Source organism: Camelina sativa, chromosome 7, assembly GCF_030686135.1.
Source record: "Camelina sativa cultivar CO46 ecotype springtype chromosome 7, ASM3068613v1".
Taxonomy (NCBI): Eukaryota; Viridiplantae; Streptophyta; class Magnoliopsida; order Brassicales; family Brassicaceae; genus Camelina; species Camelina sativa.
This window is the reverse complement of record NC_141886.1, coordinates 25,674,376-25,701,682: the sequence shown is the minus strand read 5'-3', so window position 1 is coordinate 25,701,682 and position 27,307 is coordinate 25,674,376. Positions and strand designations below refer to the sequence as shown.

Sequence of the window (27,307 nt, the reverse complement as noted above, 5' to 3'; positions counted from 1 at the left end):
ATTTTTATTTTTAAAATTTTAAGTTTATTTTCCTCTTTGAGATGTGGGGTTATTTAAAACATTCGTGTCTTGGCAAAAAGACATATGACATATATCAATCATCTATATAAATTGCTGAAGAAAAAATCGTGTATGTGGTTCAAAGTATGTTATTATAGATTTGATTTTTCAAGTCGTATTTTTAAAAAATTGTTTTTCTCTAGTGGTTAATACATTGAACTCAATATATTAGTTAGTAGACTAAAAAGATATTTTCTTTCTTTATTAGTATAAGAGGACATTTGATTATAATTTATAAGAGAGATCATTGACCCAAAAGGTAAAATATGTTCAAAGTGATAGAAGACCAAATATGAGGATGTGATTTGATCGGTTCAAAAGTAATATTCGCCAAGACGCCAACTTAATCTAGGGGGTCCATTCTGACCCCGAAAAAATTAGAGGGTCTATATTGTATTTATTTTAATACGAGGCTAATACATAAATGAGTAGTAAATATGAGGGCTTATTCACAATTAACTAATCCACGGTGCCGGCGCTGGATATATTTTTTCTCACTCATTCTTCATCTTCAGAATTATCGGGAGGAGCTTCAGAGATACTCTGCTTTGATTGCCCCCTTCGTTTGAATCTCATCATCTATCAATTCATGTGACCTAATTCCGTTGTGTATTCTACTAATAAGTGGTTCCTTAGGAGCGGAGCAATGCCGATTTCTATGGAGCTTCCTGTTTTCTCCACTCTCCGAGGAGTACCATTGTTCTCTCGTTTAGCTCTTGTTCCTTCTTTTGGCATTCCGTATTCGTCCCTTGGTGCTACGGCGCGATTTAAATGTACGGCTCGAAAGGCGCGTCGGGTTTGCGTGATGTGCTTGGTGAGGGATTCGGCTCCGTTGGAGACATGCGAGAGAGGTGAACATGGTGGAGCTGAGTTCATTGAGGTCGTTGTCATTGGTAGTCGCAAGGAGTCTATCATTGATTCTTGCTTGGATTCTCCTTTTCCTTCTCTTCCCCTCCGATTTTGGTATCTACTTGATTTTCCGAATCTTATCTTTCTACTGGTCCTAGTACACTATTACACTCCCAAGTGTGTAGCTTAGCTAATGGCTTAAATGGATTGTGTGTAATCCACTTTTACAGGAGTATCAGCAAGGACAGCTCTGGAGATTTTGTGTTACAGCAGAAGCTCAATCAACCAGGTCCAGAATTTTTTTTTTCCTGTTTCTTCGTGCCTTTTGAATCTGATTATATAAGCAAGGTTATGAAATTTGGGTATTATAGTGCCTTAGATTGATTGGAGCAAAAGTGTTTGGACATAAGTTGGCACATGACTCTCTTTGCTATTCAATTAAAAACAAGTTTAGTAGCGAGCTGTCTGTCTTACTGTGTTTCTATCTGCATACATCGAGCTAGTTTTTCAAGTAGATAAGAAGGATATGTTTTCTTACACATTACTTCTCTGTTTATGTTTTCAGATAATGTTTCCAAGACCATGAATCCAGTTGAGCTGATACAATCACGTCCCAGGGCCTTCATCCTTGTTTGTACTTTTCTTGCCTATCATTGTTTCTGTTCTGTTTTCTGCTACTATTAGTAGAATCACTTGTAGGACTCTATCCGTTTTTATAACTGAACAAAATACACAGTGTAGAATTGATCACTAACAACCATGCTTCCTAAGTTTTCGTAGGCTCTTAATGAAATGCTAATGGTTTTCAAATTCTCCAAAAAAATTATTGTGGAACAGTATTGGCCTGGCATCTGATTCTGCTTAAACTGTTCCCCTTGCCAGGTGGCTAGTGCTGGATATGGTTCTGACCAGGTTGAAGCTATTAATATTCTTAGTGCAGTAAGATCTGGGGGTAGCTTAGCTGTTGCTGTGCTATTAAAGCCTTTCAGCTTTGAAGGCCGAAAGCGTCTAGAAGAGGTAGTTTTTACTTGTTTGGTGTGTGCCAAAAGAGCCCATTCGGAATTTCATTTTATTGTCGAAAAGTCTCGATAATAGGATTGTCAGTCTTCGAAGTAAATTGTTATGTCTTTTGGATTGTTTTCCTGGGCTGTTAGTAGAACTTGTATACCTGAATTGATGATAGAGAAGAAAACTAGGTGGAGAACTTTCAAATGGCTTCATGTTTTTCCAACAGTGCAACTTCCCAAATTTCCATCGACATTTCCTGTTAACATTTTTATATTGTCTACTATTTCATAAACAAACTAAAAGCAGTCCAGAAAATGGCATCCCTATCTACAAACCTACATTTAGTATCTCTAGTTGGAGTCTTTTCTCTTTTCTCTAATTTCCCAGGTTGTGTGCAGGTTAACGAATTGGCTAGAAAACTGCAGCAACACACCAATTTCTGTATAGGTACTTCTATTAGTATTATGAAATATTTAATGGCACAATAGTGTAAGAAAAACTACCTTTTGTTTTAGTAGTTCTGCTGGCCATGAGCTGACTTTGATTTGGGCTTTCAGATATCGACATAGAGGTTTTACTACAGAAAGATTTGGTAACTTTGGATGAGGCACTGAGAAATGCAAACAATGCTGTTTCCATGGCAATAAATGCAGCTTCCGCTCTGATAAGTGTAAGCCTGTAAGGTTACTTTTCTGCTGCAGTCGTCTCTCATAGTATACTCAATTTTTGTCATTTTTGTATATGGATTATCCAGGGGATCCATGGAAACTTCATCGATGTGATGCATAAAGATATTAAAGAACTTGAAAGTTCAGAAGTTACAACGGTAAGTTTCTTGGACTTTTTTCTTTTGGGTTTGGGTTCTAAAGATCTATATAGTCTTTCCTGTTCTTGAGATTTCTTTGGTCTGTATGGTATAGTCACCCGTAGTTTGAGCTTGTCTTCAATCCTTCAACTCTCTTATGTCCAGATTCTAGAAAGCTATAAAGAGGCAAAGGTTGGTTTTGGAGTTGGTCACAACCTTAAGACTTCGATTTTACGAGCTATCTATGACTGCCCATTCTTTCGCCCTGGTACAAAGGTATTTTATAAACAAAGTGACATTTTTGATTGTGTGTATTTTTGCATTTTTACTCGAAAAATATGCTCCTTTAAACTATTTTCTTACGAAATTACGTTATTCAAGTAACCTTTTTCATCTCAACCATGCTTTCTCTAACATGCAGGACGTAAACGCTATTATATGTATTGTGGCTAGTTCGGTACCTCTTCAAAAGAAGGACGTGAAAACAATTCTTCGTACTTTTCGTCAAACAATGGAGTACACTGGAGATATTATAGTATCTACTGTTTATGAACCTGATCTGGAGCCTAAAGTGCGAGCCACAACGTTTTTTATTCTAAGGTGGGTATTCATCTTAAGCATCAGCTTACGCCTACAGTTTCAAGTAATTATATGGTTTCAGTTAATACCATATACCATTAATGCAAGTCTCATATGTCATTACAGTTCTTCAGAAGAAGAAACTTCCAACAAAGGCAATATTTTTTCTGGTCTTGTTCCTTTTGTTTTAAATGTCTTTACGAGATACCGTTCACAACTCCAGAAAGAAACAAATAGTGGACTTAGAGAGGTGCCAGTTTCAATAAAAGATATAGCAAACTCTACTGACGTAAAAGGTTCCAATCAGAGTGTTGAAGGATTTCAATTCGACTCTGAGGACCTCCTCGAAGTTTCTGGAAACAGTGATAGTGAATACCCATTGAAAGAGAGGGAACCATCCAGAAACAGTCGATTGGATCCTGAAGATGAAAATATAGAAGGTACACAATTTGAAACAGCTTTTCGTTGCTGCTTATTTTTGTACGTAATATTGGTCAAGATTCTTCATTACGTGTTATTTACAGGATGCTTAAGTATTTTAAAGAATGGAAAGTCATTTTTTGTAGATTATGGTGCTATCCAGAGGGAGCCAATTGCTAATTGGAGTATGGATTCGGGATATCAGATTGAGCAGAAATTCGCATCTGATTCTGGAGACACTGCAGTGCTTAGCATGGGTATTGTCAACCTTCCTGTTGGTGTGAGACCTTCAAAGAATTTGAACAGTAATCTCAGTGTTGCCAGTCAACCCTCTAGGAAGGCTGATTCCAGAGATGAATCATTTTTCAACCCTAATGGCTCGACCAAAGAATCTAGTGATACTGCATCTGCCCTGCTAGCTGAGAAATATGCTGATTTTACAAAGCAAAGAAATCTATCCACTCGAGCATCGTCTATGCTGGTAAGTAGCAATGTAGCAGTCTTTGAGGTGAAGGTATCAAATCATCCTTTTACTAGTGGGTTGCTTTTTTCAAACAATAATGCATAGAGAGGCAAAAGTGGTCCCCCTGGTTCAATCTGTAACCATGATTTTGTTGTCATCTAAGCTTGCTGCCACAATCATAGTACATCTGTTAACATTTTCAGAGAGTAGTTAACTTGTTGAACATTGTCCAAGTGTTATGTCAACTGACAGAATTTTCCATTTTACTTTGTCATCACTTAGGAAGCTGAACGAGATTCATCAAAAAGATGGAGTCCTATTCTGGAGATGCAGTACAGAGGAGGACTGTTCAAGGGAAGGTGCCAAGGAGGTCTTCCCGAAGGAAAGGTAATCTGCTTTTCATTGTAGCCAATTCATCAATGGACCCTTTTCTTATGTTTGAGACAGGCTTCTTAGTAAAGAAATGGCTAAATTTTCCCAGCAGGGTCGTCTGGTACTTGGAGATGGAAGCATATATGATGGAATGTGGCACAACGGTAAAAGATCTGGTCTCGGAACATTCTACTTCAAGAATGGAGACGTATTCCAAGGCACATGGAGAGAAGATTTAATACACGGAAAGGTGAAATAGTCTATGAACTTTTTGAATTTGAATTAGCTTCTTGACTATTAAGACTACACTTGTGCACAAACTGCTTAGTATCACCAAGTCCTTGAGACTTTTTCAAGCTTAGTACCATGTAAAACTCGTTTTCTACATCCGCAATCTATCAATTAGGTGTGAGAAATGACTGTAGAAATGGTTTCTGTTGTGACGTAAAGATGTCTGATAAGACAGACAAAACTTGTTCACTCGTCTTGCAGGGCTGGTTTTATTTCCACAAAGGTGATCGATGGTTTGCAAATTTTTGGAAAGGAAAAGCCAGCGGCGAAGGCAGGTTCTATTCAAAGTCAGGTGAGATATTCTTTGGACATTTCAAAGATGGATGGAGACACGGGCAGTTCCTCTGTATAGATGTGGATGGAACAAGGTCAGTAACTCATCAACAACTCTTACCCTCTGTATCATAAAAAAAGAGCAATTCCAAGTTTCTTAGCCTCTATATTCATATTTGTTGATGACTTTTTCAACAGATACTCTGAAACTTGGGACGACGGTGTTCTTATCGACCGGAAACAAGTGGACGCCGGAGATTGATTGATAGCTTCCGGCAATGTTGTAATTGGTTATTACAAAACGTAATACAGATCGACTTTTGTCCTTTTCTCAGGTTATTATGACAAAACGTAACTCATAAAAAGTTATTCCGTTGACGTGGCTCCTTTTCTTTGATTAGGTACGAAAAAGAAACGAATTTATATTACGAAGCTAACCTGACTTTTTCATTTCCTTGCAACCTGAGAAAAGAGACGAATCTTGAAAAGATCAAAAAAAGCTAATCTTAGTATAATCCAAAAATATTTATATTTCTTTCGTTGATAGATCCAAGTGTCAAAGCAACACAAGAATAAATCCTAATCCTATCCCCTAGTTATCAGAATCATCATATGTAACAACACTAATTATCATACAACAACAACATGAATTAAAAAAAACAAAAATTGAGCTCCGGCTTTTTTACTTTTTGGCTGAAGCAGATTGTTTTTTTTTTCCCCCGGATGTTCGATAATAGTATAACGTTTTCAATAATACAAAAATGATTGGTTTGTTTTATATATACATATTTTTACGTGGTGGTGTGCTTAGCCTTGGTCGTCCTCATAGAACGCGTCTTGCAATAAAACTTCAAGTAGAGCAACGATATAACGGCGTTGAGAACGGAGTTAAACAGCCAAGCACCGATACCGTTACAACCGCCGCGTTTGACCAGGTGAATACATAAAACCCCCACGTGGCAAACCGCCATACACCCTAACAGAATGGCTTGACAGTTAACGACGAATGGAAAACACGCGCCGCGTAACCCGATCTCCGTCCAGAATCTGTAACCGTACACGACCGCGTACGATACGGTCGTCAATAGTATCGCTGCAACCTACACAAAAACCAAAAAAACACGGTCTCCAATTTTAGGAAAATTCCGGTTTAACGTGTGGTGAACCGAACGAACCGGTTTGTTTGATTTTATACCTGGAACGATTGGGAATATTCGAGCCAGAGGAAGGAGATACAGAGAAGAGAAGACTGGTTGATAAGCTGGAAGAAGCTGAGCTTACGACGTCGTATCACGGAGAAGAAGGTGCGGAACAAGTGAAGGTAACGAGAGAGGTAGAACAGGTAAGACCAGAAAAACACGCGCCCCGAAGCGCGTGTTCCCACAGGAAAACAGAGGAACCACTGGAGAGCCGTGGTGCGAGTGCGCCGCCATAGCCAGCGCGTGTCTCGGATCTCTGCCGCGGCGGAGAGGAGGATACCGACGAATATCACGGCGGAGATTATTGAAACGGTCAAGCTGTGAAGGGCTGGGATGAAACCGAGGGAGAATCCGCGGCGGCGGTGACAGAGTGGGAGGATTACGAGGAGGAGGAGGAGGTGGAGAGTGACGGCGGACATGACGTAAAACGAGACGGCCGTGAAAAGAAAAGACCACGTGGCGGCGTATGATTGGGTTGGACTCCAACGGAAGTTAACGATCGAAGGATGCTCCGTTAACCAGTAAGTGATCACCGTCATTTTGGTATTGATGATATCAAAACCGAAATCAGAGTAGTTGTGTTGTGTAATGTGAAGAAGAAGAAGCAGTTGAGAGATGATGAGGTGGGAAAAATGAGAGGAAGAGAATGATAGATAGATTCTTTAATGTGTGTTTGAGTGTTCTGTCTCTGTTTTATTCGGAACCGGCTTGTTCTATTTAAATACTAGTACTATCTTTCCTCATTTTTTGTGTGTTATAAAATAAAATTGGATTACGACATTGAACATGTCACGGTCAAAGTTGACATGTTTAACAAGAGATGAATGATTTTTTACTATATGTTCATTACGTCTACGATATTAATTTCATCATGTTATGTTATGTTTATATTCTCCCTCTCCTCTTCAAGAAGAATATCGATTACGTTAAATCATTGTTTCATATGTGATTTTTATATTCAGATTTAAAAAAAAAAAAAAAAAAAATTATCTTTGATACCAAATCTAATTTTATTTGAGTTGAAGTCATTTTCATCTAATGAATGATAAATAAAGCATACTTAACTAAAAAAAAATCATTAATTTAGGTTAGATGCGTTAAAACGGCACTACTTCATTGTCAAATCTAATTTTATTTTATCAACGATGATCATGATATAAACTTTGTTATCTGAAAATGATGTGTTTAAAATTAAATTTGTAACCGTGAACATTTTATAATAAAAAACTAGGTTTTACCTCGTGGTACAGTACAGATTTATTATTTTGTTGATATATATATTGTTAACGGTTGTAGATAGAGTTTTGTAGAAACTCTTGATTCGCAAGTTGAGAATATACATTTTACGATTTGTTACTTATGATTTAGGAATGAATGATATGACATATTTTTATTATGATTCTCAATTGATATTATTGGATTAATAATGTACATTTAAAGCTAATAAGATCTTACCAAATATGTAATCGTTTGTTAAACACAAATTAGATATTTCCTAAGTTGTATTTATCTTGAATTAGTTGCTATATTATAGGGATGTGATTGAGGATGTGATTACATAATTTGGGTTATCAATTCTTTTTGTCAAATTCGGTCCTAAAAATTCGGCATGCAAATTAGATCTTTCCTAAGATAGAATGAGTATTAATTGGCATTAATTGGATGTAAATAAGTATGTTATAGATTAAAAACCGGCCCAAAATATTCGGCAATTTTAAGGAGGATCTAGATAATTGAATCGGTTATAATTTAGTTAAAAACTCGACCCGAAGTTGGCAAAAAGTGATGGCACCCTATTATACTCCAAAAATGTATTTCAAGCTCTATATGTGGATATACTTGTTTGGTTACCAATATCCTAAGACAATTTTTAATATATATCCGTTTATAAAAATTCAAATCACATTATATGCTGAAAAAAATCTAAAATTTTATTAATTTTATATATTAAATAGTAATTAAAATAATTAAATATAAGATTAAATAAAAATGAAAGGAGAATTATATTTTAATCTAACATATTGATTTAAATTAGATAGATATATTTTAGAAAATTAATATTATCAAATAAAGAAATAATTGTGTTTGGTTGTAAGGATTATAAAGAATTTAGTTTAAACTTGTTTGGATACAAAAATAAAAGAAAATGACACAAAAATGTACTTAAAAATGTTAAAATAGATATTCAAATCATCAAATCCTTAAGTCAGTAAGTCCTAACGTTACTTTTTTTTCCTTTTGGTGCAAGTAGAATATGATACGATTGTATTATTTTTTTTTTGGGTAGTGAGCATAATGTACAAAGTGAAAGTCTAGCCGCAATGCGTACAGGATATATAAATTACAATCCATCGAGACTTTACAAACAACTATATTCCTTCCAGAAGCCATATATATTTTTTGGACTTCAGCAAAGAAAGATTATATGTTATTTTTCTATAAAGACGTTAATCCACCACGTATGTATGGTGTTTGTTGGATCAAGTTCCATTTGGAACCTTCGTATAGTTCCAGTCAATTTGATTCGTTGTACTAGGAACTCGATAATATTAATAAATATACCTACGTCTAGAACGATATAAAACGATTAACGTTCTTAGAATATTTGTAAGAGACATACTTGAAGTCTTAACCCTCGACAATAAAAAAAAAACATTCAACTCGATAATATTAATAAATATACCTACGACAGCCATAGCTATTATTGTTCGTTTGGTTGCCGTAGATACCTGCGACTGCAGTAACGGCAACGGTAAACACAACATTTTTAATCATCGCATTTAATCAACATTTAAAATGTGAAGATGCATTTGCCACAGCGCCACACCGCAAATACCTGCGACAACCAAACGAATAACAATAGTTGCAACTGCCGCAACTGCAGGTACTTGCGACGATGAAACGAACATACCCATCGTGCATTTGCATTGCTAATTGGTAATTACTGTTGTCAATGTAGATATATATCAGTAAGAATGTAAGATCGCAAGCTAAAATCACGAAAGTTTAAATCGGCTTAATAAAACCTATAGCTGTAAAACAGATATAATAGGACTGATCTCTAAATTAATCATTATTTGATTCCTAAGGTATTTTTTTGGGTACAAGGTGACCAATGATCATCAACATCTAGAATCCAGGAAGGAACCGTCAATCAAAATAATAAGTTATGCTACACTATCGTAGACTTTATAATTGGATAAGTATAAAATAATAAGTTATAATTATTTGAAGTTCTAAATTAACTCCGAATACTAAACTCTAACTGTCTAAAATTATATTTTAAATGTAAAATAGAAAATCCAAATTTTTAAAAAAAATTTTAAAAATTAATTTAACATTTTGTAATTATATAAAAAAAGATAAAAATTAAAATGTTCAAAAAAAAAAATGTTTTGAAAAAAAAGATATCCTAAAGAAAATATTTCTGACAAATTCTTGTAACAATAAAATTAAATCAACCTATCATGGTGTTTTTGATAGACAACTATGAATAATCTGTAATTCATTAATTTAGTTTAGGGTAATAAACTAAATTAGTTTTTTTATAACAAAAAATACATTAACGATAATTTTTAGAAAACCAATAATATTAGTCAAAAGTCAAAACTGACATTTAATTTGATTTGAATAAAAGGACAAAAATCTAATTAAGTTTAATCTGGAAAAAAAAATCAAATAACCTTCTGAGAAAACCGAGGAAGCTTCGTCAGATATTTAAGAAGTATACTAACAACTTTTTTCTTATTATTATTATTTTGTTTGTTAATCCGTTTTTATATTAACAACATTATTCCAATTTATTTTCTTCATTCACAGACTCTCTCGCTTCTCTCTTGGCTCCTCTCATTCTCTGCGATCTAACACCAGGAAGCCTCTCTTTCGTCACCGAGGTAAATCATTCAGACGCTGTAACTTTAGTTTCCACAACCGTAAAAATCGAATCTTTGTATTTTGGTCTCTCTGCATGTTTGATCAATTCTACACGAAACTGTTCAAGGGGTTTAGGGTTTCATCTCATTTTGTCTTGTATATAGGAAGAAGATCTTATTAATCACCATGTCATGTAACATCATCACCACGACCGAAGAGGATGCATCGAGCAACTTTGGATGCAATATCTGTCTTGAATTGGCTAGAGATCCGATCGTGACTCTATGTGGTCATTTGTTCTGTTGGCCATGTCTCTACAAGTGGCTCCATTATCATTCCCAATCGAAACATTGCCCTGTTTGTAAAGCTTCCGTTAAGGAAGACAGTTTGGTTCCTTTGTATGGAATGGGTAAGCCATCTTCTGACCCGAGATCCAAGCCATGTTGTGGTGTTTCTGTCCCGGATCGTCCATCTGCGATTAGGATTGAAACAGCTCGTCCTCCTCTTGGACAAAGACATCATGGATCTATTTTGTTTGGAGGGCATTCAGGGTTTGCTCCAATGCCAACTGGTACCCGGTTTTCCAACTTCTTGTTGTAATGCGCATGGACGAAGTATCTTTGATGAATCCGAGTAGACGGTGTTGTGTTTTTTTTTTTTTTTTTTTTTTTTTTTTTTTTTTTTTTTTTTTTAAAAAATGTGTTTGATTAAAACTATTAGTCTACAAATTTTTTTACGTTCACAATGTTTTGAGCTTATAATGTTTGTGTTCTTTGGTCTTAACTTTTGCATCAGCTTGTAATATTGGATTCTTTCAATCTTCTGATTAACGAGATGTCATTTGATTGTTCGCATTTTACATCTGCAGATTGATCAACATGAATGCTGATTACATTATAGCAGACAAGAAACCTAAACTTATCTCTGACTTATGAAAACAATACTTGTAGTTATTTTATTAAACACACATGACATGACCTGGTGGTTTTAGCCAGAAAACAATTACTGATACGTAGTTTAATCTCCTCCGATACACTTGTTGTTAAGCCCCACATTTGTGTTTTCAATCTCTTGTTAAGCCCAATAAAAGGGTTAAATGGGCTTTAATGGGCCGATACAACCACTTGGGAACACGGAAGCGATAGGGTCCATAGGGACCGTGCCTTAATCTCATCTTCACCCTTTTACCAGTTATCTTCTTCTTCTTTTGTTCGACGAACTCAGAGCTTCACTTTTGCTCGACGTTATCTTCTTCCGTTCAGCGACAATGGCGTCGATTTCGACCCTGGCTTCATCTCTCTCTTCGCTCTCTTTCTCTTCCCAGGTTTCTCAGAGTCCTACCACCATATCCTTCCCCCGCGCGAATTCGGTATTCGCATTACCGGCGAAATCCGCTCGCCGCGCTTCTCTCTCTATCACCGCCACGGTAGCTGCTCCGCCGGAGGAGGTGGAGGAGACTGTCGAGCTTAAGAATTATGTCAAATCGAGGCTCCCTGGAGGATTTGCTGCTCAGAAGATTATCGGCACTGGACGGCGTAAGTGCGCGATTGCTCGAGTTGTGCTTCAGGAAGGTACCGGGAAGGTTATCATAAACTATCGTGATGCCAAGGTATAATCTATGAATCTGTGTTCTTATTCGCTATTACACTGTTGCTACTAGTGGCCTCATGTGTTTTGCTTAGGCCTTTGGTTTTGGGGGGGTTTGCATAGCTGAATTGACTGCTCATATTGGTTTTTATGTTCTTGAGAGATTCAAATTTTGAAGATAGTGTGTGATGGATTGAAGCATTAAGTAGTCTAAGTTGCAGCATTTTATAGCAGTTGAATTCTTGGCTATTTAGATTAGGATAAGTGGCTGAAGAAGTGTTCAAACTGTATCTGTATCAGTCTTGTGATCAAACTGTGTCTGTATGCATTTCTTTGTGATGTGGGAGTTGTATCAGCACATTACAGTTTTAAGTTGAAATTGGAAGAACAAATAGTTCGTATGGTTATGAATTCTTTCTACCTTGTTTAGACTAGGGATAAGTGGCTGAAAGTAAAGGGATAAGAAGGAGAGATTATGATAAAAGTTTAGGAAGTTTTTAACAAGCTGTTTTGTGAATGTGAAAGATTTGAATCCATCTTGCTGATGGTGATCATTGTAAAACCTTTTACAGGAGTACCTCCAGGGAAATCCACTATGGCTTCAGTATGTGAAAGTCCCACTAGTGACTTTAGGGTATGAGAACAGCTACGACATATTTGTGAAAGCCCATGGAGGCGGTCTCTCTGGTCAAGCACAAGCTATTACACTGGGAGTCGCACGTGCACTTCTTAAGGTAAGTGCAGACCACAGATCGCCTTTGAAGAAGGAAGGTTTGCTCACTAGAGATGCGAGAGTGGTTGAAAGAAAGAAGGCTGGGCTCAAGAAGGCCCGTAAAGCACCACAATTCTCCAAGCGTTAAAGAGTTTTATATCACTGGATCGAACTCTTCCAGTACTTCTCCTTTGCCTCTATTCTTTTCTTTTAACTCTTCTTGTCTATGATGTGTGTTTTGTTTCATGTTCATCTTTATGTGTAGACGAACCAATGCAATCTCTGATTTGTTTGAGTAGAAAGGGAAATTTGTATGCTTTTGAATCCAATGCACTTATAAGTGTGATCAGATTTTTATAACAATCGTAAAACTACATGTAATGTCAATTCAGCCACTCACACAGGTTATATAAACCGGTTTAATCTCAACCAAATTATGTATGGGTCGGCGCGTGTGATGTTTTCTTGTACTAGTTGTTAAATCGCGACCGTTCGGTATCCAGAGATAGATCAGATATTGACCGTTAGCTACCCACCCATGGGCACAGATTGCTCCTTTAAGAATCGAAGAAACTCTCTCTCGCCGCTATTGTGTTCCTAGGGAGATATCTCTATTCTAGGGTTTGGTCTCTGAATTGCATCGATGGCTTTCTTATGTTTTATGTGAATTCCTTCTACACAACCACTGGTATATATATATATACATATGAGGAGGAGGTTGATGGCCCCAACTCTTAGAATTATGGGGTTACCAATCATGTAATGGACTGATCTAACTCCATAATTCTAGAAGTTTGGCCATCAACCTCCTCATCTATATGGGAAAGTGTTTCTGATGGTAGTTAGTTCTTCACTAGATTTCTCATGTATAGTTCTTAAATACTCGAGTGACTGTTTGCAATGTCCTGCAGGGTTGTCTTCAGCACCGTTTCTATCCTCTATATGGCCGGGAAAGTTGGAACCCTTGTCCAAGGAGTTCTTGTTAAGTTCTTCATCTTTGTGGTAATTTTTCATACATATTTATATGTGTTTTTGTTACAGCCATTGCTTATCATATTTATTTCCCATTGAGTCATCATCATATATAGTGCAAAGCTGCTCACTGATGATGGGGCTTTCCTTCACTAATAACTTTCATTGATATAGTAGTATCTTGTATGTTTCAGTCTTTCTGCAGAACATCAGGGAGCACACAGGAGACAGCAACGATCCCATCTGTGAACTTTTGAGTTTATATTGAGTATAGAGAGCAAGGTGGTATCACTTCAAGACTAAATCAACTAAAGTAAACTCTGGGCTTAATATCCCTCTCAGGCTATTAAGTTTGTAATTCCGGGAAATATTATTATGCTTCTTTGATCCTTGTAGCTTGTATGTGATTTCTCTGTTTCCAGATTGAAGTTCTGTTATGGTCTGCGGCTGGACATTTCAACGGTATTTACAAAGTGGAAGATATGTATTGACTTTATTTGCCTTCAAGGAATGGGTTTGATCGCCAGTTTTTCGTGTTGTCTCGTCCTACGCCATTACTTATCTACCATGTTTCTGATGTCTCGAGCTCTTAATTTATTTCTTTGCATAAGGTAACCGTTCATATATATATATATATATATATATATTGTATATATCTTGTGAGTCACAAGTTGTGACTAACTGGTTTTCTTTTTGGTACTTGGATGTTAGCAGGTAACTCCATTTTACCAGTGTCATATTTATTCTAACTACCTGTAATTTTATTTAGAATTCTTATCTTGGCGTCACTAAAGAACTGATATCAACTAAGCTAATGATGTCTCATACCCCTTGCGCACTTATTGTCACACATTAAAAGCTGGACCCGGGTGGCTTCTTCTAAAGTTTTCATGGGCACCCTTGTATTTGATAGCTGACTGAGGTTTATAGGATCTTTAATAAGGTGTTTTTCTCTAGCTTTGTTGTTTCTGAGTGTTGCTACAGAAAAGCTTGAGCCAGTTATAGTTTTTTGTCACTTTAGTTTATGAGTTTTGAGGGACACATTTGAAATAGATCTAGTTCAAGTTCGTGGGATGCAGATTTACGATGCTTTGGTGCCAAATCCTCCCTTGGAGGAACACAGTTGCGTCAGTGTGTCTCTATCTTTGTAACCCCTTGCTTTTTTTGGATGTAACGCTTGCTTTGCGTTCCCTCCTCATCAGGAAATGACACGTGTGAGAAAGCAAATGTATAGATATAAAGTATGGGAGAGCGTCGATTAGGCTGGTTTAGCTGAGAATGGTGATGCGAGAATGGAATGTTAGGTATGAGAGAGCTTACCCACTTTGACTCTTTCCATGCATTTTCTCTTGCTCCCCTCTTTCCTGCTTCCTCTGTTTTTTTTTTTTGGTTATTCCATTTCCTTAACTTGAAAACAAAACAAAAAAAACCTCAACTCTTGGGGATTGGTTCCAAATCAACATAAACCAATAGTATAATACAACTTGGTTTGTTGCAATATACTTAAGTTAGAGGCTGTAGAGCTAGCTACTTGATGTGTAAGTGTGTTGTATAAATGTTACTACGATCAGTAAGAAAAACAAATCACGTGTATCCTATCAAACTTTTGATTTACATGTAACAAGTCAAAAGAGACATTAATTGTGTATGAATTTAATGAATGTTGAGAGGGGTCTATTTATTTATTACCTTCTAATAGTCAGCTTTAACGTATCAAAATCAAATCCATGACTTTTTATGATCAATGTTTTTTTTTTCTCTAGTATAGTACCGTCACATTTTTATAATTTGTGCATAAAAAATTAGTAAAGGTGTCTCTCGATTGTATCGTACGTCATACGTGTGTATCTCTCTCTCTCTCTCTCTCTGAGTAGTAAACACAAGGAGTCTGTCTTAGTTAAGAGAGTAATACTAACCGTTGAAAGGAGTGGGATGCTTTGCCATATCGCTATCCCTTACTGTAAACACTTCGCTCGCTGCCACAAAACAAAAAAGTAAATACAACAAAATAAAATAATGGCATTCCCAGTGTCCTTCCTTCGATTAAACCGAGGTCACCAAATCTCTCTGTACGCACTTGTTGTAAATAAAATAAAATTTGGAGTGTAATATTTTTTAAATTGTATCATCATAATTGAAACATAAAATAATGATTTCTCTATAATTTGTGATTGGATACAAATATGTGTAAATAAAAACGAATCACTATTTCATCATTCTGTTAAAGTATCAAATAAAATCACTCTTTATCACTAATGAAAAATTGGGTAATTTTGTTGTTTTTTGATAAGATGCCATCAACTGTTAACAAAAAAAAAAATATAGATACAAAAGGTTGCAAAAGTTCATTTGAGTCGAGATTCAAGAATTAAAGAAAAGAAAATAAATAAAAATTTATTCTGGTCATCGATAATTTTGAGATTTGAAGTGTCGATTGGTATTATTATTTTGTGTATACATTAGTGTGTTTTGTTGTATTCATCTCTTCTCTCTCTCTCCGTCTCTGTTTGTTTTGTTGTTTTTTTTTATCAGAGGAGGGACGATATTTGGCGTCTCCACGCACGATTTTACGCATCGAAGGCTCTCTGCACGCCTCCTGAAAGAGAGAGAGAAGGAGAGAGAGATCATCACAGATCGATTCTCTCTTAAATCTCTCGTGAATCCCATTTCCCCTTCCGCTAGATTCTCTCTTCACTCACTTCTCGCTTTCTCTTCTTTTGCTCTCTCTCTCTCTCTCCTTCTCTCTTCGCTTCATTCACTTTTTTTTTCTTTTGCCATGGTGGTGGGTGCGTCTTCTTGTTACGCATCTCCGTTATGCACCTGGTTCGTTGCAGCTTGCATGTCCGTCTCTCACGAAGGCGGAGATAGCCGCCAGGCTGCTGTTGCGCTTCAATCTGGTGGGCGGAGTCGGCGAAGGAGGCAGCTTACTAAATGCTCCTCTGCCTCTTCTCCTCCTCGATCCCCTTCCCCTCCTCCTACCATTCAAGCTCTTGTCTCTTCTTGTTTGGATTTTGGTCCTTGTACTCACTACTCCAACTCCAACTCCAACAACAATGCCTTGTCTTCTCTCTTTGGATCCAATCCTCTTTCTTTGAATCGACACCAGAGGAGATTGAATCGAGCTGCTTCTCCTTCTTCCGGTATTTACATTTCTCTTCCAATCTGGGTTGTTGTTTTTGTCTGCCAAGTTTTAGTCTTTCTTCGATTTTTCTCGATGTTGCTATGGGTTTATGGTATTGGGCTAATGATGGAAGCAGCTCACATGTGAAAAAGTTTGGATTTTTATCGTGATTCCCATGTGTTATTATTATGTTTCAAAAGAAGACTCTTTTTGTGTGTGGTTAGGCTCTAGATGAGGAATCAGGGATACATACAGAGCGTCGATATCTGAACAAGTGGCGGTGAACTATATAATATAAAATTTTGAAGTTGCCTGTAACTATTTTGTTTACCATACCATTCAGATGTTGTTTCTGAGTAAGCTAATTTACCATCAACTGTAATGTCTTTGTGGCTTTTAGGTGGAGCCATGGCAGTGATGGAGATGGAAAAGGAAGCCATGGTTAACAAGAAACCACCTACGGAGCAGCGTCGGGTTGTAGTGACAGGCATGGGAGTTGAAACACCATTAGGTCATGACCCACATACCTTTTATGAGAATTTGCTACAAGGCAACAGTGGTATTAGCCAGATTGAGAATTTTGATTGTTCTGAATTTCCTACGGTAAGCATTATTATTATATTAGCATCTCTTGGAAGCTTTATATTGTGTGAAATCTCCCCGTTTGCTATTGTTTTGTATTTGAATATCTTTCCTTGGTTTACCTTTGTCAAGCGAATTGCGGGAGAGATCAAAAGCTTCTCGACTGAAGGATGGGTTGCTCCTAAACTTTCTAAAAGGATGGACAAGTTCATGCTCTATCTTCTCACAGCTGGCAAGAAAGCTTTGGCTGATGGTGGGGTAACTGAAGAAGTAATGGCAGAGTTTGACAAAACCAAATGTGGAGTTTTGATTGGCTCAGCAATGGGAGGGATGAAGGTACTTTCTTGATCCGGGCTTGAACGTATAGAAAGTATGAAAACAGTTTCAATTTAAGGTTTTTGCTCAGTATCTGACTATCAAAAGAGTGACATGAATATTAAATCTAAATATTAGGGAGTCTGTTGCTTATTGTTGCATTTCTAATAATCTTAATATATTAGTACAGGTCTTTTACGATGCTATTGAAGCTCTGAGAATCTCATACAAGAAGATGAATCCTTTTTGTGTACCTTTTGCGACAACGAACATGGGTTCTGCTATGCTTGCTATGGATCTGGTCTGATTGAATTTCAAATGTTTTATAATTTAATATGGACGACCACCTGCAATCTCAGACTGACTTTTCTTTGTGGTGATAAATCAGGGATGGATGGGGCCAAACTATTCTATTTCAACTGCTTGTGCCACAAGCAACTTTTGCATTCTGAATTCAGCTAACCACATTATTAAAGGCGAAGCTGTAAGTATTCTCCATCCACTTGGGTAATTCGACAGTTTGGTAGACTTCTTCTGGTTCTACTTATAGACTGTCTGTCTTTCCTCGAAACTTTTCAGGATGTAATGCTCTGTGGTGGTTCAGATGCAGTTATTATTCCAATAGGTGCTTGGTCGTTCTCGTATATTACATTATTCCCTCTATTCTTGATATTTAAGCCAGCGAAATCTAATCGTATGTGTTCCAATGCAGGTTTGGGAGGTTTTGTTGCATGCCGGGCTCTTTCACAAAGGAATAATGATCCCACAAAAGCTTCACGTCCTTGGGATAGTGTAATTTTTTTACAATTTCTTGTCTCGTCTTCTTTTCCTTTTGTACTTGCATGTTGTAGCATCCTTCTGTGGTTTTGTTTTAATCTTGATTGCCAACGGTGGATGCTAGAAACACTGTATCAAGTTTCTGCCAACAGGAAATTTCCCTTATATGTCTGTAATGTTGTAGGGAAGATTATGGGAGGAAATGTGTGTATTATGTTTGGAGATTCTTCTCGTTTTGTTAACCTGGTCTTGTTTGCTTATCAGAATCGAGATGGTTTTGTGATGGGAGAGGGAGCTGGAGTTCTACTTTTGGAAGAACTTGAGCATGCTAAGGTATATAATTTATTTGCTCTTTTTTTCATTCCTTGTTTCTCTAAACATTTTGTTTATTCTTGCTATGGAACGAGCTGTAAGAACTTAAGTATTCTGTTTTTCTTTCAGAAAAGAGGAGCAACTATCTACGCAGAGTTCCTCGGTGGGAGTTTCACATGTGATGCGTATCACATGACCGAGCCTCACCCTGATGGTAGTTACATTTTCTCGTAATTCATATTAGTCTGCTATTTTTCTACAAATTTTAAATCCCATTTTTCTTATATCACAGGTGCTGGTGTCATCCTCTGTATCGAGAGAGCGTTAGCGAGTGCTGGAGTCTCAAGGGAACAGATAAATTACATAAATGCACATGCAACCTCAACACACGCTGGAGACCTTAGGGAGTACCAAGCCCTTGTTAATTGTTTTGGCCAAAATCCTGAGGTAGCTTCACTTCTCTGTGACAAAACTCCAAGGTGGCTTTTTGTGTGCTTTTCTTTAACTTGATCTTTCACGATGTGGCAGCTTAAAGTAAATTCCACAAAATCTATGATTGGACACTTGCTGGGAGCTGCTGGGGCTGTGGAGGCTGTTGCAACCATTCAGGTAACACATTTGATATTTGAGACATCAGTATATAAACAAGGAACGAAACGCTGTTGAAACCAAGTTTCATAACGGAGCGAAATTATGTGCAATATTCGCATTTTTAATGTTAGTTTTCTGTTGTTACCTACAGGCAATAAGGACCGGATGGGTTCATCCAAATATCAACCTCGAGAATCCAGACAGTGGAGTGGTATGTTAGTAAATTTTGTTGATTTCTGTTATTCCATTCTGATCGTATGAGTTCAATACCTACACAAAGACTACCATTTAATGTTTTGAAATGAAATGGAACAGGATACAAAGCTGATGGTGGGTCCTAAGAAGGAGAGATTAAACATTAAAGCAGCCTTGTCAAATTCTTTCGGGTTTGGTGGCCATAACTCGAGCATTATTTTCGCTCCTTACAAATGAAAAACGAAGGCTGTTGCTTGTATTCCAAACCTGGTTGTATAACTTGCTGTAAGGTACATTACATACATTGTTCATTGATGCATCATCAAGTTTTGAGAGGATGCAAAGGACAATTTAGTCTTTTGACCTTAACACATTCATTACTCTGGTTAAGATGGATCATTGACAAGAATGAATTGAAGTTTGTCTGTCCAGAAATGCATTTAATGATTTGGGGTGTACTTAAGAGTTATGATTTCTTTGTACTGTATCTGTTATGAAGATGAGTGCATGTTTTGTTATGTGTGCAGTGTTTACAAGAACTTTCCCATGTTAAGCTAGTGTTACGTTGCGGGAATCAACAGAGTTTGTTCAACTACCAAGAGCTAAAGCTAAGTTTCTTAGGATCAAGATCTGATGGCCAAAGACTTGGATAGGAGCAAAAGTTGCCAGAGATAGCAGAGTTTGGATTTGCCATAAAAAAAAAACATATCTTGTTCATCGTGATACCTTCTTTTTATTGGGAAATCTTTGTAGTCCTTCTTTTCTATTATTTTAACATACAATCTGAACAAAAAATGCCAAATCAATTCTCAGTTAAATTTAGTAACTCTTGACAGTTATGCCTTTGTTTATTGTACGTATCTAGAGAAACTAAAATATCTTTGAAATGTTAGACGGGAGATTGATCTGTTTTTAAGGTTTTGAGTTTACAACTTTACATAACGAAGATAAATTTAACTTCTTATTTTTTGTTTTATGAGCTGGATCCACGCATCAAGGTTCTTCTTCGGTCCCACTATCTTCCAATTATATTAAAATTTCCTTTACCCTTATTTTTTCAATAAAATGAAGATTTTCATGAAATGATAATTGCAACCCCAACATATCACTTGTTAACAAAATAGCCAAGCATTTTTGCTAAACTTATGCATTACCCTCCTCTGTGTTGCTGCTGCTGCCTATCCCCTGTCTCCTCAATGCTCCCAGAATGTACGCTCCTCCTCCTCCGAACGACATGCTGCCATATGTTCTTGAGTGCCTCCATTCGTACTGGTTTGATTAGGTAGTCAACGGCACCGTGCGTCACTCCCTTAAGAACAACACTCTTTGAATCATCCACAGACATCACTGAGTGACATAAAATATCAGAAAATAAGATCAGTAATGGGATCCATAACTGTTCAAGAATCAACAAAAAGACTCAAAAGGGAATAATGGAACGTACAGATAACAGGTAAGTCCTCCATTCAAGACCAACATGTTCAAGGAGCTTGAAGCCGTCCATGCCAGGCATATGAACATCACTGATGACTATATCAAATCCATGTCTGTTCTTCCGGAGCAGAGACAATGCCATCTCTGCCCTGTTGCATGTCGTGACTGCATGTCAGAGAAATAAAACTTAACCAAGAGTGTTTCCATATCCAAAGAGAGAAAAAACAGATATTCAACACCAAAGAGAGACATAGCAAAGTTAGTCAACCACCGATGTGAAAAACCATAATTATTCCTCAAAATAAACAATAATTTTTACGAGAGAGAGAATAGACCACAAAAAAAAATAAACCCCATGATTGGAGGAAGAGGAGGAGAGAGACTAGAACTATATCGTTAAACACACACACAGTAAACAAAACAAAAAGAGAAGATCTTGTTGTGTTTTTGGATACGAACCTTCGTAAAGACAAGTCATAAGCATCCTCTCTAAGATCATAAGACAAGTACGGTCATCGTCAACTACAAGAACTCGAAGACCAGAGGGAAACATCTCAACGACGGTCTCACCACCGCCGCTGCCTTGATTTCTACCGGAACTAGACCCACCAGCCGATCCGAGTCCTCTTCCGTGACTCGGAGTCATCATATCTCTCTCCAACCCACACCAAGAAAAAGAATCTATACTAATAAAAAGTATGAGTTATGGCCATCTACATAGGATTTTAAACAACCAATAGAAATTTAACATATCACTTATTAACATTTTATATAATTTCCAGAATTTTCTATATTAAGAATTATTTTAAACAACCTATTTAACATGTCATTCATTAACATTTTTTAAATTTACAGAGTTTTTTAGAAAAAGTAAAATTTTAAATTTATGGAAATCAAAGAACTAAGCATAATATCCCACATCGACTAGAAATTTTTTAGACAATGGTTCAGAACCAATATAAGTAAGATTAATATGCTTCCAACAACAAATGAACAGGAAAGCTTGATTTATCATGCGTCCAAGGTTAAAAGTTTTATTTGGTTTGATCTGGTATTTTATTTGATCAAATTAAAACTTTAAACAGTTTCAAAAAAATATTATAATATTTAAAAAATTAAAAAGTTTAAATATTATAAATATTGAAACTTTTAAAAGTTTTTAGCTTTTAAAAAGTTTTTAAATATTATAAGTTTTAAATTTTAAAAGTTTAAAATATTATAAATATTGAAAATTTTTAAAAGGTTCAAATTTTATATTTCGAAACCTTTTAAAAGATTAAAATATTATAAATATTGATGTAAAACATAAATTATCTTATTTATCTACATTTGTGCTTTTTATTTACTTATGAGCTGTAAAACATATTTTTGTGTATGATTTTAACGATGAGTTGATATTCTTTCATTAATTTTTTATTTTTGGGTCTAAAGAAGAAGGATTGACATCGCAAGATCTTAATTTGATTTTTGAGTTAAATTTTAAGGTTTAAAGAAGAAAGATGGACGACAAACACACATGTTTTATTAGCTATACATAGACATAATCAGGGTTACAATCGTCACTGTTAAAGTTTATTAACCATCGGTTATGGTTAGAAATTTTTGTAACCTTAACTAGAACTGTTTAACAAATGGTTACGGTTATTTGATAATATGATACGGTTGATATTATTTGATGATATAATATAATTGATATTATTTATTTATAATTAATATGTTCTTATAATATACTCATATTTCTATATATCATATGATTCATATTAAATATATAATTATTATTATTTTATTATATTTTTAAAATATTATAAACCAAGTAAGGATTTTGGTTTGAGAAGTTTCTAAACGCGTGGATCTAAAACCAAATAAGTATATGGATAAAATTGTCAATAATTGGGTGCATGTGTTGACTATGCTCTTAATCATGAATTTCACAAATTTTATGAGAAAAGAAATGATTTTGTTTTTAGAGTTTGATGGGTTAACAAGTTGTGTGGTAGTATAAAAAAAGGTTTTTCAGTGGAAGAATGTGAAGAAGTTGACGAGGAAGAAGAAGAAGAAAAAGAGTATAACGAAGAACTAAACGGTAAAAGTTACGATGACAATTAACACAAAATTTTACAATGAAAATGACAAGAAAGAATATGAAGAATAAGAAAACATTGAATAAAAAACACGAAAACATAGGTGGTAGCGATCAATTAAATATGAAAACGAGTTAAATTCATGATTATAAAATTGTTTCATTTTTCTGTTGGTCAAAGAAAATGGTTTAGGTTATGTGAGGTCATCAGTTTGATTTGCCTCGCCTGGACGTCAAGTTAAGTTTATTATTTTTTTTTATCAGATTTGATTTTATAACACAACTGATTTTTATATTTTAAAAAATTGTGTATCTGAAATTTAATTTTTTTCCTTAGTACTAATTTTTTTTGTTTTATAAGATAATATTTTATTAACGTAATCAATTATATATAATTTTTTATCAAAACCTAGTATATACCAAGAAAGAAAGAAAGCAAGAGGGGAACAATTATTCGATTTTTGAGTTAAATGACTAAATTAGCCCTGTTAAGTTACACGTGAAAGAAGAAAAGAGGAGTGAGGTGAGAGTGACGCAAGAGAGAGAGAGTGGTGTAGTTACTTTTTAAGACCTATAAGCCTATGTTCAGTTCTGTATAAGATAATCTCAAAGATTTTTGTGAATAGGCTGCAACTCATCCTTCCGCAGATAGTGTCTAGGAATCAGTCAGTCTTTGTTGCTGAAAGACTGATTACTGATAACATCATGGTGGCACATGAAGTTGTTCATAGCCTGAACACTCACAGTGAAATTTCGAAGCAGTTCATGGTGATCAAAACGGATATGTCAAAAGCATATGATTGAGTTTAATGGAGCTATCTGATTTGTTCGAGGCTATGGGTTTTCATCAAAAATGGGTAAAGTGGATCATGTGGTGTGTCACAACGATAACTTTTTCTGTCTTAATAAACGACCAACCATTTGGGATGATCAATGCGCAGAGAGGCTTACGACAAGGTGATCCTCTGTCGCCTTTTCTTTTTGTTCTTTGCACTAAAGGGTTGACACATCTGCTCAATAAAGGACAAAGGGAAGGATTTCTTGAAGTGATTAAATTTAATGAAGAGGGTCTTGAAGTGCATTATCTTTTGTTCGCAGATGATAGCCTTTTCATGTGTAAGGCATCAGTTGAGCAGTGTGAATTTCTGCAAAATACTTTGAAGAAGTATGGACATGCGACGGGACAATTGATCAATCTTCAGAAATCCTCTATTACTTTCGGTTCAAAGGTTGATCCTACCTTGAAGTTAAGCATTCAACAGAGGATGGGTATCTTTAATGAAGGGGGAGCAGGTACGTATTTAGGGATGCCAAAGTGTTTTAGTGGTTAAAAAGTTGAGTTATTGAGCTACATAAAAGATAGACTTAAAGCGAAACTCACTGGTTGGTATGGAAGGTTTTTGTCACAAGGTGGCAAGGAAGTTTTGTTGAAATCAGTGGCTTTAGCTATGCCGGTGTTTGTGATGTCATGCTTCAAATTGCCAAAGACAACATGTGATTCTTTGGCTAGTGTGATGGCAGAATTCTGGTGGAGCAATGCAGAGCAGTTTAAGAAAATTCATTGGCAGAGTTGGGATAAGTTATGCTTATCAAAAGAGCAAGGAGGTTTGGGGTTTAGAAACATTCATTCTTTTAATCAAGCCTTGTTAGCAAAACAAGCATGGAGGATTCTACAGTTTCCAGATTGCATTTTTTCTCAATGGATGAAAAGCAGATATTTCCCAGATTCTGACTTTTTAAACGCTGTTATGGGAGCACGGCCGTCATATGCTTGGAGGAGTATATTACATGGGAGGGAGCTGTTGATCCTGGGCTTAAAAAGAAATATTGGTAACGGAAGGTCCTTTAAGGTTTGGATAGATGAATGGATAGAAGATAGGGTTTGGAGGGCTCCTTGGAGGAGGAATAATATTTTTAATCCGGATCTTAGAGTATCTGAGCTAATTGATTTGGAAACAAAAGATTGGGATTCGGAAAAATTGGCCTTTCATTTTTTTCCTCCAGATATCTTAAGAGTTAGAAAGTTAAAGCCGGTGACCGAGGTGGAGGATTTTTATTCCTGGAAATATAACAAGAGTAGAGACTTTACAGTGAAGTCTGCTTATTGGTTAGTTTCTCAGTCAACAAATGTTGCGACTAGGACGAAGGCTACTCAAGCTCCGTCTCTAAATCCTCTTAAAGCTCAGATTTGGAACATACTTACTGACCTGAAGATTAAAGTTTTTCTTTGGAAGATGTTGTGTGGAGCTTTACCTGTGGGGGAAACTTTGAGTAGAAGGGGTCTAAATTTAGATCAGACTTGTCAGGGTTGTGGGGATGAGGTCGAATCAGTAAACCATGTCCTGTTTACTTGTTCGATAGCTAGGCGGATATGGGCTCTAACAGGGATTCCAACTCCTGAAGAAGGTTTTCATAACGGGTCAGTATTTTCAAATATTCATTATCTCTTGATGAATATTAAGAATCCTCTTTGGTCGGAAGAACTTAGAAGGACTTTTCCTTGGACCTTATGGATAATTTGGAAGAATAGAAATGTGTTCAATTTCGAAGGCAAATCCTTTTCTTCCTTAGAAACGGCTCAAAAGATTGGAGAGGATCGGGATGAATGGTTTGAGGCTCAAAAAGAAGATTTGGAAAACACGAGGAGGGGACAAGGACAGGGACATCAAGCATTGTATCGCAAGAAGATCCTCGTATTTTTCCCAGGAAGCGTTGGAAGGCTCCTCCTTTGAACTGGTTAAAGTGTAATGTGGGGATTTTCTGGTCACAAAGAAACAAGTTGGCAGGTTGCGCTTGGGTCTTAAGGAATCATGAAGGGGTGGTTTTGTTCCACAGTAGGAGAGCGCTCGCTAATATCCAGGATAAACAGGAGGCTCATGTTAAAGGGTTGTTGTGGGTAATCGAAAGTATGAGAAGTCATAGAGTGGAGAAGGTTATCTTCGCGCTGCAAAATGAGTGTTTAGTCAAATCTATTGCTAAACCTGCAGCTTGGCCTGCATTTAGATTTCAATCTATAAAGGTCAGTCTCGCTCTTAGAGATTTTCGAGGTTGGAAAATTCTTTTAGAAAACTCATCTTCAAACAAAGAAGCTTTTCTTATTGCACAAAGTGTCACTATGGATTGTAGACTTCAATTGTATGTGGCAGTGATTCATCCTGTTTGGCTGGATGGTTGTTTCGCAGAAGAGAGAAGAGGATCGTTTGATTGAATTTAAGTTTTTGGTTGATATTGGCTCTAGTGTTCAAAGTATTTTTTTGTAAAGGCTCGATCTGGGGGATTGGAGCTTAGACTAGAGAAAAGTAAAGGTAGTAACAGGGGTTTTTTGTTGAAAGGTTTCAGTACTTGGGGTTTCCTATGTATTTACTTATCAGATAGATAAATATAATTTCAGTTGACAAAAAACAAAAAAAAAAAGATTTCTATTTCTTATTTAATATTTTAAAATAATTAACTCAATTTTCTAATTCTTCTAAATTTTTTTAGCTTTGTTCTATATCTACAAAATAAATGATGGTGTTGGTAATAGTGGTTTGTAGTACATCGAATAGTATAAATAAAGGTAATATGGATAAAACCGAGTTAAATACACAAAGAGTAAAAAACGCTATATTCTAAGAGATACAACATAGACAATTCAAACAACTAAATTAATCGCATATGAATCATTTATGTATTTCCAACATAGACCTTAACATATTTATTACTTTGGTTGAGATGGATCATTGACAAGAATGAATTGAAGTTTCTCCGTCCAAATATGCATTTAATCATTTGGGATGTACTTAGAATGATGATTTCTTTGTACAATGTCAGTGATGAAGATGAGTGATTGTTTTGATATGTGTGCAGTGTTTACAAGAACTTTCCCATGTTAAGATAGTTTTATGTTGCCGGAATCAACAGAGTTTGTTCAACTACCAAGAGCTAAAGCTAAGTTTCTTAGGATCAAGATCTGATGAGCCAAAGACTTGGACAGGAGCAAAAGTTGCCAGTGATAGCAGAGTTTGGATTTGACATTAAAAAAAAACAAATCTTGTTCATCGTGATACCTTCTTCTTGTGGGAGATCTTTGTAGTCCTTCTTTTCTATTATTTTAACATACAATATGAAAAAAAAACGCCAAATCAATTCTCAGTTAAATTTAGTAACTCTTGACAGTTATGCCTTTGTTTATTGTACGTATTTAGAGAAACTAAAATATCTTTGAAATGTTAAAAGTTTTTTCCATCAGCAGTAAAAACGTTTAATCAGCATGTAGAAGATAACCATGGTCCATTGGATAGGGTACGTTTCTACAGTAAAAAATCAATGTAGACAACAATGCCTCAAAATATTGTAACGTAAAGCTTTATGTTCTGTTCTTCTTGTGACCCCTGTTGCAATGTCGGTGACCATTAAGATCCCAAGACTTGCCTGTTTCTTTTTTGGTTGCATTCT

The 27,307-nt window shown here is 36.1% G+C and overlaps 5 protein-coding genes, 1 long non-coding RNA gene and 1 pseudogene across 14 annotated transcripts; 5 read left to right on the top strand and 2 right to left on the bottom strand.

Moving 5' to 3' along the window:
- Positions 1–478: 478 nt before the first annotated feature.
- LOC104702232 (protein ACCUMULATION AND REPLICATION OF CHLOROPLASTS 3, chloroplastic) lies at positions 479–5,498 on the top strand. 4 transcript variants are annotated; one of them, XM_087457026.1, is made up of 15 exons: positions 479–1,023; positions 1,140–1,198; positions 1,475–1,543; positions 1,792–1,926; positions 2,316–2,364; positions 2,475–2,587; positions 2,672–2,743; positions 2,888–2,998; positions 3,144–3,322; positions 3,428–3,741; positions 3,868–4,202; positions 4,467–4,571; positions 4,669–4,806; positions 5,049–5,215; positions 5,319–5,498. In XM_087457026.1, the coding sequence occupies exons 6-15, from the start codon at positions 2,555–2,557 to the stop codon at positions 5,380–5,382; spliced, it is 1,518 nt and encodes a 505-aa protein (XP_087313152.1). In that variant the 5' UTR covers positions 479–1,023; positions 1,140–1,198; positions 1,475–1,543; positions 1,792–1,926; positions 2,316–2,364; positions 2,475–2,554; the 3' UTR covers positions 5,383–5,498. The 4 variants fall into 4 exon arrangements, with proteins under 4 accessions (XP_087313152.1, XP_087313151.1, XP_010416359.1 ...); XM_087457025.1 differs by having other exon boundaries at positions 4,666–4,806; XM_010418057.3 differs by having other exon boundaries at positions 508–1,023; positions 1,475–1,539.
- A 128-nt stretch (positions 5,499–5,626) lies between these two features.
- LOC104702231 (fatty acid elongase 3-like) lies at positions 5,627–7,051 on the bottom strand. Its single transcript, XM_010418056.3, has 2 exons — positions 6,316–7,051; positions 5,627–6,220 (listed from the first exon to the last, which is right to left on the bottom strand). The coding sequence occupies exons 1-2, from the start codon at positions 6,856–6,858 to the stop codon at positions 5,912–5,914; spliced, it is 852 nt and encodes a 283-aa protein (XP_010416358.2). The 5' UTR covers positions 6,859–7,051; the 3' UTR covers positions 5,627–5,911.
- A 3,037-nt stretch (positions 7,052–10,088) lies between these two features.
- Positions 10,089–10,896, top strand: LOC104704892 (E3 ubiquitin-protein ligase RMA1H1-like). The gene is made up of 2 exons (XM_019227830.2): positions 10,089–10,212; positions 10,357–10,896. The coding sequence occupies exon 2, from the start codon at positions 10,379–10,381 to the stop codon at positions 10,790–10,792; it is 414 nt and encodes a 137-aa protein (XP_019083375.1). The 5' UTR covers positions 10,089–10,212; positions 10,357–10,378; the 3' UTR covers positions 10,793–10,896.
- Positions 10,897–11,335: 439 nt separating this feature from the next.
- LOC104702230 (small ribosomal subunit protein uS9c) lies at positions 11,336–12,854 on the top strand. The gene is made up of 2 exons (XM_010418055.2): positions 11,336–11,801; positions 12,352–12,854. Exons 1-2 carry the CDS (start codon positions 11,460–11,462, stop codon positions 12,637–12,639), a joined length of 630 nt encoding a protein of 209 aa, XP_010416357.2. The 5' UTR covers positions 11,336–11,459; the 3' UTR covers positions 12,640–12,854.
- A 196-nt stretch (positions 12,855–13,050) lies between these two features.
- LOC147941701 (uncharacterized) lies at positions 13,051–14,783 on the top strand. Of its 4 annotated transcripts, none has more exons than XR_015561129.1 (5): positions 13,051–13,179; positions 13,403–13,493; positions 13,658–13,776; positions 13,860–14,074; positions 14,666–14,783. It is a non-coding gene; the product is annotated as an uncharacterized LOC147941701 (long non-coding RNA). The 4 variants fall into 4 exon arrangements; XR_015561128.1 differs by lacking the exon at positions 14,666–14,783 and adding an exon at positions 14,178–14,419 and having other exon boundaries at positions 13,886–14,074; XR_015561130.1 differs by lacking the exon at positions 14,666–14,783 and adding an exon at positions 14,178–14,419.
- Positions 14,784–15,590: 807 nt separating this feature from the next.
- LOC147941700 (3-oxoacyl-[acyl-carrier-protein] synthase II, chloroplastic) lies at positions 15,591–20,195 on the top strand. Of its 2 annotated transcripts, XR_015561126.1 has the most exons (14): positions 15,591–16,603; positions 16,985–17,187; positions 17,299–17,502; positions 17,672–17,782; positions 17,870–17,965; positions 18,061–18,106; positions 18,194–18,273; positions 18,523–18,591; positions 18,700–18,784; positions 18,863–19,017; positions 19,099–19,179; positions 19,313–19,372; positions 19,477–19,646; positions 19,884–20,195. XR_015561126.1 is itself a non-coding variant. In XM_087457023.1 (13 exons), exons 1-13 carry the CDS (start codon positions 16,240–16,242, stop codon positions 19,591–19,593), a joined length of 1,671 nt encoding a protein of 556 aa, XP_087313149.1. In that variant the 5' UTR covers positions 15,676–16,239; the 3' UTR covers positions 19,594–19,791. The 2 variants fall into 2 exon arrangements, 1 of the variants encoding a protein (XP_087313149.1); XM_087457023.1 differs by lacking the exon at positions 19,884–20,195 and having other exon boundaries at positions 15,676–16,603; positions 19,477–19,791.
- A 187-nt stretch (positions 20,196–20,382) lies between these two features.
- LOC104702227 (two-component response regulator ARR1-like) lies at positions 20,383–21,492 on the bottom strand (annotated as a pseudogene). Its single transcript, XR_015561127.1, has 3 exons — positions 21,250–21,492; positions 20,801–20,955; positions 20,383–20,703 (listed from the first exon to the last, which is right to left on the bottom strand). The product of XR_015561127.1 is annotated as a two-component response regulator ARR1-like (transcript).
- Between the last annotated feature and the right edge of the window lie 5,815 nt (positions 21,493–27,307).